Source organism: Pyrgilauda ruficollis, unplaced genomic scaffold (assembly GCF_017590135.1).
Source record: "Pyrgilauda ruficollis isolate IOZ18807 unplaced genomic scaffold, ASM1759013v1 scaffold4, whole genome shotgun sequence".
Taxonomy (NCBI): Eukaryota; Metazoa; Chordata; class Aves; order Passeriformes; family Passeridae; genus Pyrgilauda; species Pyrgilauda ruficollis.
Genome location: NW_024525489.1, coordinates 11,413,792 through 11,428,560, shown reverse-complemented (window position 1 = coordinate 11,428,560; position 14,769 = coordinate 11,413,792). Strand labels below are relative to the sequence as shown.

Here is a 14,769-nt window from a genome sequence, read left to right as displayed (position 1 = left end):
TGAGTTGTGTAATGAAAGCTGACAATGCTAGTGCAGAGCATTCCCACGGAAGAGAGAGGCAAGATAATTAGAGCAGATGTAAGAATGGAGCTGTCTAAAAGAGAATAATACCAGATACCAGCAGACTAGAATATATTTGTATTGCCTAACGCAGTGCATACAAGCTGCCCTGGAAGCTTTGCCCGGCTGGACTGTAGCACACATTCCCGTCTTTCCATTACCGCGGGTTCTTGCTAAACAGCCTCCAGAACATAGGGAAGTAAGCTGGGTCATACTGCGCTTCTCAGGTGCTGAAGCCTTTAGGACCTTGCTTTGTATCTTGGTAGCTATTTGTTCTACTCTTCATTTCTTATCTATTTCATGTTTTTAAAAAAGAAAAAAAAATACTTCCTTCCCACACTTACTTATAAATAGTTTTATTGTTAGTATAATGTGCAGCACATTAAATCGTCTTTCCAGTTGGAGGGGCTACAGGGGGAGATGCACAAATGTTGTTTTGGATGTAAATGGTGTGCAGTTGTTCTGAACAGTGCAGCAGCATGAGCTGATCTCTGCTGGCTCATCTGCCTGGTTTGGCTGTGCTGTGTGATAGCCTGCAGATATGTTCATTGTTTAAAGAGATGTTAAAATCTGTTCTTGAACAGACATTTGCTTGTAGACTCATGCAATACCTTGTTAGATAACGCACCTTTGGTGTAGTTGGTTTACTTCTAAACTTTGGTACAGAATTTTTGCAGTATCTTCAACTTTTAAGTCACAAAGTATTTTTAAATTCTGTTTGATCATCTGTTCATTAAAATTTCAAATTTGCAAGAGAAGTAAAATATCTCGTGAAGAATGTGAAGTCAAAGCACACAGCACAGAATTCTGCACAGGATTATGTCTGTGTTATTACTAGGACTGTTTTTGAATAGGCTTTGTATAGGGCTCTGTACAAACACCGGTTGTTTATTAAATAAAATTTGGAAATTGTGTAAGCTGCAAGTTCTGGCAGTTCTGAACTTCTGCCTGTTGACTTGGGAATGAAAATAGTAAATACTGATTCTAGTGGACAGGTACGATGATTTTTAAGTATCAGAAGCTCAGGGTTTTATGGTAATGTTGACTTCACTTTCTTTTACCTACCAGTGGGAGTTTCTTTGAATGTATCAAAAGGGGTCACTGTAGTATAGAAGGCTAAACTTTCAGAGCAGTTGGTGCCTGCAATGAAAGGATAAATGTCTAGAGTGAACAATTAAGATGATTGATGGTACTTGGTAATGAAGGGCTTTGCCTTTCCAGGTCAGCAGTGATACTTGAACGGCTCAGCTTTCAGAAACTCAAAAATGTATCAGGGCTCTTGAGTGTAGCAATGAAGAAAAGGCAATTGTTTTTCATTACCCACACACAGCATACTGTAGGTCTGTGATAACTCTCTGGTCTGGAATATGGAAGCCTATTCTGTTTTCTGTTCTCTCCAATATCCCTTTCCCATCAGGTTCCTCAGGAATGATGCAAGCAGCTTCATATTTGCTGGTGAGGTCTTGAGCTTCCTTTGAGTGACTCCTCTGTAAGGCAGGGATGGTGCTCTGCTTTATGACTTCAGCCATTTTTGCTCTGGTGATGAAATGGAAGTGAATTTTTTATGATGTATTCTGTAGAAATTTCTGTGGTGCTCAGATGAGCTCAAATGTTTTGAAGGCACTACATAATGTTTTTCCAAGATGTTTGCATTAGAGACCTGAGGAGTGGGTGATTCATAGTTTACTTCTAACATAAGAAAACAATTGCAGAGCTGTGAGATGTATTATTACATTTACTAGATTGAAATCTTCTGTGCAGGGAGTGGAAGTCTGGCATGTTTTAGGTTGATGACTTGGGCAAATGAACTTCAGCTGGCAAATGGATTCCCTTTTGCAATGCTCTTTACACTAGTAGAAAAGTTATTTATTTTCTCTTTTAGTTAGAGTGTGCTAAAAGAAGCATTTCTGCAGTAAATTCCTTTAAGAGACACAATCTGTATTTGATACCATCCCATAATGAGCTTAACAGCATATACACTGCAGGAGCTCATTTATTTAACCTACTTTGTAACCGTAGAAGCAGAGTTCTCAGGAGAAAAGGTTTCACCTCTAAATATGGATTGGCATTAAGGATCAAAAAACAGATGCATCTATTGGCCTTCTGCCCCGGCATGCACTAGCCAGAAATGAAACTGCTGTAAAATCTGATGGCCTTGATGCAACTCAGGCACTTGTGCACGTGCAGACCACAGAATGTCCATTCTGATTTTCAAACCACTGAAAAAACAAGGAGTGAATACAGCAGTAATAACCTAATTGAATATACGCACTCTGAACTAATGAAAAAATGTTCACAACTAATGTCACTCAATTAGTTGCTGAATAACAGTGTTTCAAAGGCCTTTAAATTTTAAATAAAACCTACCAAAAAACCAAGTTCCAATCTTTAAAGTGACTTCAGCATTTGTAGCAATGAGATTAAAGATCTGAATTCTCTTTTTGGAAATGGAGCTTCCAGGAGATCTGCATTGCTAATTCAACCAGAATAAGACCCCTTCCATGAATCAGCCAATATATGCAGAACTATTTTTGTAACATTCAAAATGAGCTTGGGTATTCTTTCATTAGATACTATCTGTTCTAATTAGGAGTACATATTTAAATATATATATATGCATGTATTAATAACAGGTCTAGGTAATTTAGTTGCTGAAATTAGACATGCTATTCCTATACTCTGGGAAAAATGAAAATCACCTGCCATTCTTTTGTGGACAGTTACTGAAACTTTGTTCAAGAATGCATTAAAAAATCCTTGATGAACAGAAAAAAATAATGTGTCGTGTGGAATAAATATAGTGTACAGTACAGATTTTCCTGTGTGAAAACAGGTGCTCTATAAAGAAATGAAAGGTGCTCAAAAATGAAATAAAGATGGGGCAAATCAGAGGATAGATTGTATTAGGGGTGGCAGGGTAGAAAGGAACACCATGAAGCTGTGCTGGTCTGCATGAGGCTTTGTAGAAGGAGAAGAGATGGGGCAATTGAAAGGCCATGTTCCAAAGTGATAAATCATGTGGCATATGTACTTCCTTACTACATTTACAGAATTGTCAAAGGGTTTTGGTGAAGCAGTGCAGAAAATTGTATAAATTTTCAAGACCACTTTTCAGTAACATTAGATGGCATTTTTACATACACTTGTTAAACATTTAGAAAGGATCTGTAGGACTGCCAGGATTTAAAACCAGTTTTTATTCAGAAGGGGCTGATACACCTCCTGCCCAGTCCATATCTTCGTGGTGTCTTGCATCTGCTTCTAAAACGTTCATTGCAGCTAAGATTATGAACTTGATTTTTGAGCTCATCCAGGTGGGTATTTATGATTCTTGTACCTGCAGTGGACATTGGTTCAGCAATTTGATACCTTATTTCAAGAAATAAGGGAAGCCTTCAGACCCTGCTTTCTGTGAGAGAGAACTGAGTGAAATGAAATGCCTGTTCAGTATTGGCACTATAGTCCGGGGATATTTTGATTTTAACAGTCAGACCTTGAATTTTTGGCACCTCAGGAAAGGTATTTGTCACATTTGACTGTAGTATGACCCAGATTGAGATTGAAGTGGAGGCAATGATCACAAGGGGTGAGATACATATCAATTCAATCTGCATGTTTTCATCCATATTTCTGAATTGTACATACCAATACAGAAAACTTGTCTGTTTGGCTTTGTTCCTAGAACTGGGTTTCAAAGCCAGACACAGGTAATAAGCATGTATTTTCATAGCTTGGTGCTACTGAAACAAAGAGCAAAGATAAATCAATTTTTCTTCACCTTTTAAAAATAATTCCATGTATGACACTTTTCCCCTCTCTGTTTTCTTAACAATCACTCTAATATAAAGATAGCAAGTTGTTCTCTCCTGCAATTGATATTTTGTAGTCCAGGAACTTAAATTACTTCACACACATATTCTCATATAGATGTGTGTGTGTGTGTATATGCACAAAACACTCTCCCAATCATTCATTCACTCATTTTTATCCTTTTCCATCTCTCAAATACTATCATTTTGTGGGTTGAATATCTTTGGAGCATTTAAGGAGCAGCAGTAGTGTAAAGCATTCAGGTAAGAGGTAAGTGTTACTCTTTGCACCATCAGGCAGGAAGAATATCCCAGCACAGGCGACATTACATGAACCACACTAGGTTTTGTATACAGTGGACTGGTGAGCCCTGTATCTGTGTGACTTCTCCCTCCTATAGCATCCACTGCTATTTAACATTCATTTTGGAGGTGGGAAATCTGAGGCAGTTTCTTTACTGTTAGAAAGTGTTAGCGACAAAGAGGAAAAAAGCCGATTTCCTTTGTAGACTAGAAAGTGGTGGCTATGGCAGATGCCCTCCTCATCTGCAGGGAAAAGAATTGGCAAGTCACGTGCTCCCTGGAAAGCTGAGTAATATCAAGGAGCTTTAGACAAAGAGACGATAACCTCAATTTCTCAGCTACAGAGCAAAGTGATGTGGCATGCCACATCCCTGTCCCAAATGTCTGTTGCCCCCTGTGGTTAGTGTCAGAATGGTTCATGGGGAGAAGCTTTTGAAGACAGGGATAGTGAAGGAGCAGTGAACTCTCCTGCCGTCACTGCCAACGCTGGCAATGAGGAGGAAGAAAGGTGCTTAAATTTAACAGTTCTGACCTGAAAATCTGCTTGGGAACTCATCATAGAGTACCATAGGCGTGAGTTTCAGAAATGACAACAAAGTCCACTCAAAAGTAGGAAGGATTTCAGTGAAGGGGATTAAAACCCAAAAGCATTAGCTTTGTTACTATGCAGACGTACATAGCCTAGATGATTTTGGAGGTTTCCTGTATAAGATGAGAGGATGGCAAAAAAAACCGACAAATCTCGTATGACTTGAGCTTTGGTACTGTGTTGATAAATTCTCAACAAAAGGCAGTAAATGATCAAATATTCATTACCCTGTAAGAAAATAAGTAAAAGCTTTAAACTGCTGTGAACTTTTGAGAACTGAGTAATCCCCCAGTAGATGGGGTGGTTACTCACTTGTGTTTCAGGTGAGATGCCACCTCTGTAAGCAGTCCCTAACCGTGTCTCTTGTCTCTCTGTGGCAGGTTACGTGTTCTGCATGTTGCACCGCCTGCCCGAACAGCACGACTGCACGTTCGACCACATGGGCCGCGGGCGCGAGGAGGCCATCATGAAAATGGTGAAACTGGATCGGAAAGTAGGGAGATCTTGCCAACGCATTGGCGAAGGATGTTCCTGAGTGCAAGACTGCAACCAAATGCTGTTCTCTTAGTTCACTAATGTTAGCCTTATTTAGGACAAAGTCAGCCAGACACCTTGTACTAGGCAAGTTTCAGACTACAGCCAATCAGTTTCCTTCCTTTAGCCAACCGTCCTGGTACTGTAGTTTAGGGATTGATGGTGGTTGAAATCTATCTCTGGCTGGTTACTAAGGTGCCTGCTAGCCACCGTATAAAAATAAAACATGAAGAAATATTATTTTTGAGTATGGCTAGTGGATTTAAACAAAGCAAGAAAAATCCAAAGGCTTCTGTTATTGCTGGAGTCACTCTAAAAGCCTTATGCTGGAAACATTCCAGCTGCAGAGTTAAAACAAATAGTTGTATAGAAGCTGGTGTAAAAGTTTGCTATGCACATGGCTTTCGGACAAACTGTTTAATGTGCAGCCTTTCACCTCTTCACTGCTACTGAATCCTGAGGAGGTGAAATACTACTCGGAGCAGCAACTGCAGCTGCTTAAGCCCAGAAGACCTGACTGGTCACTCGTGCCTTCATCGCATGTGGCTTTTGAGTTAGGCAGTGTCACCAGCATCAGGGATTCTGTTGGGGTAGGAACACCTTTCCTGTTCTTCCCAGGAAGCCAAAAAGAAAGGGGGACAGAGATTCTTATGAAAAATTTTTATATGTATGTTACTATAAAGAACCTATCAGGGTTTGTTTTTTTTTTTTCCTTATTTTTTTTCTTTCTTCTCTGTTAAATTATGATCTCTCTTTAAAGCCAACTCCATCCTGGAGCAGTAAATGGTGCATAATTTTTACATGGCATCCACAGAGATTCTACGCGTTGTGTGAACAGATTCCACATACCTTGAGCAGTGCAGCCATTCCCACTGGCCGAAACCTGATTGGCTCTTGTTTGCCTTTTGCTAAGTGCAGGTATCTGATAATTGATCAAATAAGGCTAATTCACAGCACAGTAGCCATGGCTGGATTCTACAGACTGACTTTCTGTAGCTAGACTTACATATTGGGGAAAAAAGGACATTTTGTAGCAAATGGAATTCAGTAACAGTATTGGGGAACAACCTGTAAAACAAACACCCTTTGTGAGAATGAGTTTGTGTTCCTCACGTTCAGAGTGTCAATGAGATAATCAAAGGGGCTCCATCAGCCCTCCTTCTATGCAGCTGAACGCGCCCAGGAAAATCCCTGCCCACAAAGTGAGTATAGCAAGTGGATGTGAAAAGCATGACCTGGATCTGGTTAGAGCCTTGGTTCTGTGTTACGGTGTGTCACGCTGAGCTGAGCCGAGCCGAACCGCACCAGCTTTGCCACTTCGGAACATAAAAGCAAACATCATAACCGGGCTGTCTCCTGCTGCACACAGGGCTTACGCAGGTAAAAATGATTCGTGCCGATGGTGCCCAGCTTAATCCTGAATGAGTTTAACTTCACAGTCAATTAGTAAGTTATTAACAAGTGGGTACTTTTGTAAGAAAACCTGAGGGAGGGATCGACTTTGTCTTATCTTCAAATACTGGGCAGATGTGAAACATTGGGGGTGAAGTAACCTGTCACTTGGAAAACCCCAGCTTGTATGAGTCATCCTCCACTCTACTTGTTACAGGTATATACTCCTTATAGGCCAAATTATACTGTTACTTTGGTAGCCAGTTAGGAACATTTAACAATTAGACAACTAATTAAAACAAGAATACATATATATATACACATATATATATGTCTCTCCACACACACACTCAGCATCTGACTGTATTAGCATTAACCATGAAGCAAATCAGAAGTGTCCCATCATTATAAATGCAAGCTGTCTGGAAGGCAAGCTGTTTTTTTTTTCCTTGTTCTTATTCAAGAATATGAACCAGCAGCAAAAGCTTCTGTAATGGGCTGCATTTTCAGGAAGTGGTCCTGGTGAGAAGGACTGTCCAAGGATATTATTTACATTTGCCGTGAAGAGTTTAAAAAAACCATGGATTTTGGCGGCTGCTGTGATACGCACTTTCTTTTCCTACAAAATCCTATCCTAGCATTTGATGGGCATTCTGATTGATACACAAGACTTTTCTGCATTAATACTGAAGATGCTATTTTGTTCCTCCTTAATATTCTCTTTAATCTCGTTACAAGTGCACAGACGGTTTCAAGGTGGCTCTTGAGAGGACACTACTTAAAGTTCATGTGAAATATGGACAATGTTCACTTTAAACAAAAAGTTGGGGAGGGGGTTGTTCCTTTGCAGTATCTGTTCTGTGAAGTTTGTTAAACGTAAAGAAAGCTTAAGTTCTTGTATCTTAAAAGAAGATCTTATTTAACCCTTTTGTGTTCTAGATTTACTTACACATGTAGCCTAGAGCTCAGTTTTAGTTTAACATTGTGAAAATATTAAAAGAATCTTGTAACTTTATTCTTTTTCCTCATGCTAAAAGAAAAATTAAACCAATCAGATTAAAGTTTGAAGTCCTTTCTGCCTATTCCAACAGGTCTTACTATTTTGCACCATTTCTACTGTAAATTCATGTAAGAAATACAAACGGGGAAAAGACCAAGGTTAGGTCAGTAACTTCAAGCTGAATTTACAATTGGTGAAGGGTGGACAGGATTTTCTGCAGGTTTGGAAGAGAAGGATAGTATTTCTACTGGGTTTGAATTGAGGGATTTGTTTTGTAAGCAAATCTGCTGTAGCCAGTTTGGTCCATTTAACTTTGAGGTTAGACACGGTAATCAGAGGAATAAGTTGTGCATACTCTTCAAGTCAAATGCATCCTGTACACTGTATCACTGGCACTAAAATGTCTTAAATGTTCTTTTATGCACTTTGACAGCTTCACCTAGAGTAGCTGTATTCCAAATTAGAATGGGCTATATTCATAATGGATAAACAGAGGAATAACTATTGTTTCTTAAACATTTAGATGCTAAAAATGCAAGGCTAATTAAAAACCCCATAATTTACTGTATTAGAGGGAGAGAGAATGTGTAATTAATCATTTAAAAAAAAAACTTGAAAATCATTTGGAATTGAAATTGTGCCTGATTCAGGGGTCACATACACCCATTTTTTTCCCTCAAATTCTTATGGTACTTTAAATTATAAAACTGAATGATTCTTGAACAAGATAGCTGTGTTCTAGTAAAGGTAAGTTACATAAAACAGCTCTGCCTTTTTGTCCAGTTTCAAACCTGTGTCTAGGTGTGAGCCAGGGCTTCTAGGAAAATAAGACTTGCATGGGAATTTTGCTGTGTCCCTGTTCTGTTTCGAAGCAGCTCCGTGTCTTGACTGAGCAGCAGCACATCTGTAGCGTGAGGTATCTGAGAACACGAACTGCTCTTCAGTGTGCACGGGAAACACCCTGAAAAGAGTCCTGGTGCAATTCCAGCAGTCCAAAAATGATATTAGCTGCTTTTATCAACTCAATGGCAGGCGATAAATACATTCAAAACTTAAATTTTGCATTACTTTTCTTTTAGACAAATTGCAATCCCCTGGCCTAGTGAATACAATGTCCTCGTTATATTTGGCTTTGTACTCACTGTGGTTCAGTTCACTGTGTAATCAGCAGTTCCTTCTGTGATTATGCCACATCTTCAATATAAATCTCTAGGGGATAAAAGCACTTTTTTTTTTTTTAATCTTACAATGATTATTTCAGTACAAAGGCTCACCAGGAAGGAAAACTGATAGGAACTGTGTCATAAAAATACAGATTTTATAATAGACTCTAAGAAGTAATATCAGTATAATATCTGATAGCACCTGTCCTCACAGTCAACGTGTAGACAGTTAAGTGTCCTCATGAATTGTAGTAACATTCTCTTCATTGTATTGTAGTTACTGATATTGTCCATCACCAGAGGAACAGCCCAAGAGAAGGTCTAAGCTAAGTAATCCCTTAATGTAACAATGAGCTTGTAGCCAGTTCATGCTGGAAATAAATTAATGTTCTCCTGGAAACTTTCAGGCCTAGAAAACCAATGGAAACATTTAAGACTGCACTTTTTTAAATTAACTACATTTATTGGTACCAGATGTTCATCTTGTTACTCAAATGCATGATTTGAATTCTGCATAAAGAACAAAAATAATATATCTGGTTCAACACAAAGGCTGTGGTGGCAGAAGCTGCTGTGTAAGGATGTAGTTTTAGTATAACCAATTTATAAGATTATGGTTAGTTAAGGCTGCGTCTGTACATACTTTACTACAAAAGGATCACAGTGAAAAAAGACTGCATAAGATTAAACTGCTCAAAAGTATTTGCAGTGCACATTTTACATGGTGAACTGGTGCAATAATGGGCTTTATTTCTCACTATCAGCGGCTGTTTTGGGAGAACAAACATACTGCTGCTGGAAAGAGCCACTCTTAAATAATGTTCCTGATATACATCAACGAGGAGGACTCTTCTTCATCTTCATTAATTTTTCCTTTTTGTTGAAGCAGTCAGCATGTGCAGCTGGGCATTTGAAAGTAGTTCTGCTTGAATGTTTCTCTTTTTGGCTTTTCAGTATTCCCCACTGAAAAAAAAAGCATCAACTTCATTGTTCTTGCAAATCCCTGCACATTAGTTCAAGCAGATTAAAATACAGGTGTTGGTCTACAGAAGTGATGACCTCCTTGTATTTTACTGCAGTGGCAGCCTATTTCTTCAGTTAACTGAAACATAATGCAAACACAATTCACCTGTTCTGCATTTTGGGCTATGGGGTTTTTGAACTTCAGTTCTATGATTCTGTTCACAAAAGTCTTCCAATAAACTCTGCATGCTTCATCTTCCACTCTGAAGTTGAGTAAGGACAAAAGAAGGAATGAAAACAGGACGCAGAGGACGGCAAAGTGACAAATGCTTAGTGATCACATCCACCTTTCTCTTCAAGTCAGACTGGATCATAGAATAGCAAAGAAGCAGATAATTACTTGCCAAGCACCACCACCTTTTTTTCACTTGGTACTACAGAAAACCACTTTGCTTTATCTTTGTGACTATACTTGTGTAGAGTTTGTCTGAGTCAATTCTGCAACAGACGTTATTTGCAAAGAAATGAAACAGCACCGTCATAATAGGAAAACATTTTTGATGGATTATTTAGTAATAACTACATATTTTGCTACTGGACCTTCCTATTTTGCAATATGCTGCTATTTTCTTAGGAAGAAAAACAAGCAGAACTTTTTAAGACTAACTAAATTATTTCAAATTCAATATGTGTATCTGAAGCATTAGAAAGAGATTACTGAAATTATATATAGTTTTTAAAGATGATGACTGCATCCTCTAACAAAAGGGTTTTGTTCTTCACATAGTAGCAAGTGTTGATGGCCATGGTTTAACCATAAGCAGAATGTTCCTTTCTGCTAGGTTTGTGCAAAGCCAATAAGATGCAGTAGGATGCTCTGAGTTAATAACTTGTAGCACGGTGCAGTGACTGTGTAAGTAATGAGAATAAAATTATAGAGACCTACTCCTGTCTGTGGCTCTCCCTTCACACGAAAGGACAGATAACACCCACTGTTTCCTTGTTGCTTAGTCCCCTTTATTCTTTTCTGAGTCACAGAAGACACTTTCCTTCCTTCTACCAGCATGCTCAAGGAGGATGGAAAGCCAAATTCTAACTAAAGGTTATTTAGGAAAAAAAAAAAAAGTTGACATCTCTGAAGGCAAAGTATTGAAGTTACATGGATATCAGAGATGCAACTCCAGAAGGAGCTCTCCTTTGGGTTTTTGGAAGGAACACTTGAAAATTTGGGGGTGTCTTTATCTTTGTAGATTGTTTAGGATCTATTTGAATCAAAAAGCTAATCCTAATAAAATCCTAAAAAATAAAGAAAAGCACCGCATTGTATCTTCCTTTGAAAGGGGCCTGCATGACCAGCACTGCTACTTTAAGCCAGCTCAATGAAAGGTTCATTGCTGACTCCTGACATACTTAGTCTCATCTCCCTGCTTTTCAAAGGAGCACATGAATGCAAGACTCTTAGAGGAGGGAGGGAAGAGTGTGAGCTAAGGCCAAGCAAATTTCATTCTTCATTCTAGCAATATTTGTCTTTTTCCCCCCCACCTCCTCCTTCTGCAGTGTTTATTCTACATTTGCTTTAGATTCCAGGAAGTTTCAGCTGTACCAGGTTCTGGAGAAGTCTTTTAACACACTGCATTTAGCAGCGGCTTGAGGAAGATGATGAGCTCCAGTATGTGAAAATGAAAATTAATCACTACTGGCCAGCACAACTCTTGTCCACACTAGAGTGTGAAAAGGATGGCTATCTAGAAATGTTTCAGCTCATCCTCCTGTATGAGCTTTGCATCAATCCTTCTCATTCGGGTAGTCTGTCATGTGCACAGCAGCCAGAGGTGTGACCTTTGTCCTGTCTGCAAGCAGACTCTGCCCTTCGTTACACACACCCACCCCAACATTTCTATAGATAGAAACACTCACCAGATAAGCAGCAGTTTAATTAGAAATTCTACAGCTACACACCTATTTTTAAGTCACTCTGTATATCCCTTGTTTTCTCCTTTTGACTGTTTGGTCTTCGGTCTTGTCAAAAATAACAGTTCCACATGTATTTCCTGTACATGGATCTATATACACTCGAATCTTCTGGGACATCAAATGGCTGTAGCAGAATGATGCTGCTGGAATAAGCCAGCTTTCACTTCTGCACACCCACACATGTATTATCAGTCCTTGTCTGGCTTGTGTTCTGGGGAAAAGTAGCTTGTCCCCATATCTCAATTTGCCTGTTTAATAGTAACTGTAGTTAAATTATTGTCAACTACTAAAGACTTGGTCCTGGAACCACCATCATGTTCATTTACAATTCCACTAAAACCACTCCCCTCGAGCAGGTGGCAGGTTTGAGTGACTGCCAGCAGTTCTGATCTCTGTCCATAGTGTGTGTCCTGCTGTCCTGGGGCACTGAGCTCTGAGGGATGACAGGAGTGTGGACCTTGCAGGATCAGCAAGGTGATGCTGATTGTATTCCAGCTACCACCTTAAAAGAAATACTTTGTCCCTGAGGCAGCAACTCCTGCTAAATTAGTGGGAACAGGTAAATATGTGCTACTTGAAACCTACTATCCAATAAATATCTATTTATCAGCCTGTTTTCAGCACCCCTGAAATTTGATTTGCTGTGATTTCCATAAACTTTTCTCCATCATCCCTTTTGCAAATTCTCCCTCATTGACTTTGATGCCCACTCTTATATCAAATTATCATGTTCAGAGACAGAGTCTGTGTGAAGACAACAGGAGAGCTGATCACATATCTAAAGGTGCTGGGGCTTATGTTGCCATCTGCAATGAAAACATAATTTTCAAAAGGTAAATGATTGCTGCTCTTTAGTATATGAAACGCCTATAGCTGTTTTAATACACTGTAGCAAATAACATTAAGGCTGTGTTCTACTTCCAATTCAATCCCCTTCTTCCTTGCTCTTAACTCTGGACTTTCTCTATCTGAGAAACCTTAGGCTAGCTTGATACTGCAGCCACTGGAGATACGCAGGCAGTGTTTAATAGCACCTCTGCAAGTACCAAATACCCATCCAGACCAAGAATACAAAATTGTCTCTTTGTTCTGCTTTAGTTCTTTCTTCCTCTTGTTAACCCAGTATTGTTGTTTTGTGGATAAAATATAAAGCTATCACTCATTTGCCAAGTAATGCTAAACATTTATCAATCACAGTGATTGGTTTAAGATTTTTAGCATGTGGTTGATACTGTGGGTTTGTTTGGTTTCTTTACACCAAGCTTCATGAAGACAGTGCTCAAGTGTTAACTACTGAAACAGGCAGATCTGACTGACATAGAAACCAAGCGTTGGGCAGACCTGAGTCAGGACTTAACATGAATCAGAAGCAGTTCCTTGCCTTTGCTGTTCTGCATGTGGAGAATAAAGGTAAAGCCAACTCTGCTGCCTCAGCTGCACAGCCTGTGCCAGTGGTCCCCTGGCTCGGCAGCTGGAGGGGTGCTCTGTGCTGTGCCCCAGGCCCTGAAAGGTCTCAGGAGTCACAGAACCATCATCCATGAGTCCCTGGAGGTAGTCAAGCCTTCACTGTACCTCCTCTTTCTAAACATGTTTGTTCTGCAAAACAATAAAATTGTTTATGAAGAGATGTGCTGTATTAAACAAGACAATGCTGACCTGCAATTGAGTGGTGCATTCCAGGGTGGCTTTCTCTAGCAGCCTTTGGCTGGTAGCATTAAGGTGGGTAAGGAACTTCAACAAGCCTATGGAACTTAAATCATTCCACAGGAACCAAAAAAAATGTTAGGCTTTATGCAGTCTGCATACATCCAGCAAGGCAGAAAGATTAATGCCTTTATTTCATACCAGCCCTGATTCAGTCACTTAACACCAACACAGATCAGTTTCCCTCAGCCAACATTCAGCATCTTTCTAGAGTAAAGACAAGGAGGATCAATCATTTTGAGAGCAGTCTGCAGATAAAACATATCAGAGTTAAATATATACTATAAGGATTACAGTTTAGTGTAAAGCGTACCAAAATAGAATTCTAATACTGCAATGCATTTCAAATACAACACTACATTTCTGATTTCTCAGAAAGCTCCATGTGAGCCAAGACTGGAGCATTAACAGCAGAAAAAAACAAAAGGCAATAGGCTTCCCACACTATATAATTCTTCACGGTAAGACAGTCTGACCCTTGCTGTTCATACTGTTTATGGATTTCTTGGTGTAATTTTCTGTTTGAAAGAGCTTAAAGGTGAACTACAGTTTGTGGATATGGTGTAATTCCTTTGCTAGATAACTGCTACTCCAAGTGTGTGAGAAGAATGAAAGCATTAAGTCTTAGAATGTCTAGTTTTTATCCTTTAGTTTCAGGCAAATATAAAATAGCAAATTTTCTCAACGAGCTTGTGTAAACTTTGTGCACAGATTTCATCAACATGTTAATTGAGAGCTGCCAGGTAAACAGTATTCAGTTTAAAAAAGCCTCAGTGATAAAGTGACTCACTCACTCCAGCCAGGGGCACATTCTTCATGCCATGCTTCTGTTCCATATGAATTATCCGTGACTACTGGGGCCCCGCCTGTGCCAGCACAGCCACACAAACAGTACAAGCTTTGCAGGACAACTCTCACAGTTCACAGAGGCAGCTGAACTTCAAAGGTTTGCAACAGATAACGGTTTTACACAATGCTGCTCCAACCATCTTTTCTTTTACTTCTCTGCTGGCACCTAGGTCTTATGGAGGAGCGTAACAAATGCCTTTGTTTTGTGAGGTGCCAAGCCAGCTGAGACTTAAACACTGCACATAACCGTCCCCAAAATAAAAATGAACCTTCTTGAGAATATGAAACCCAGTCACATTCCTCGAGTTGGGATGGGCCTGCAACACTTACAGGGGAGTCTCCCATAAGCATTATTTCTTCAGAGATGACAAACTGCAACCTTCACCTGCACACAGTTCAGCAACTAGTTCATGTGATTTGGCAAGGAGA

At 39.5% G+C, this 14,769-nt stretch overlaps 1 protein-coding gene and 1 long non-coding RNA gene across 2 annotated transcripts in view; one reads left to right on the top strand and one right to left on the bottom strand.

The window, feature by feature from the left end:
* ZFAND3 (zinc finger AN1-type containing 3) overlaps positions 1–7,748 on the top strand; it is a 133,796-nt gene extending 126,048 nt beyond the window's left edge. The window contains exon 7 of the mRNA XM_041476775.1: positions 5,142–7,748. Coding sequence (XP_041332709.1) covers positions 5,142–5,296 — 155 coding nt within the window. The 3' untranslated portion in view covers positions 5,297–7,748. The remainder of the gene's footprint in view (positions 1–5,141) is intronic.
* A 1,137-nt stretch (positions 7,749–8,885) lies between these two features.
* The window catches only part of LOC121358536, a 40,409-nt gene continuing 34,525 nt past the window's right edge, over positions 8,886–14,769 (bottom strand). Inside the window, exon 2 of the long non-coding RNA XR_005955893.1 lies at positions 8,886–9,813. This is a non-coding gene — a long non-coding RNA (uncharacterized LOC121358536). The remainder of the gene's footprint in view (positions 9,814–14,769) is intronic.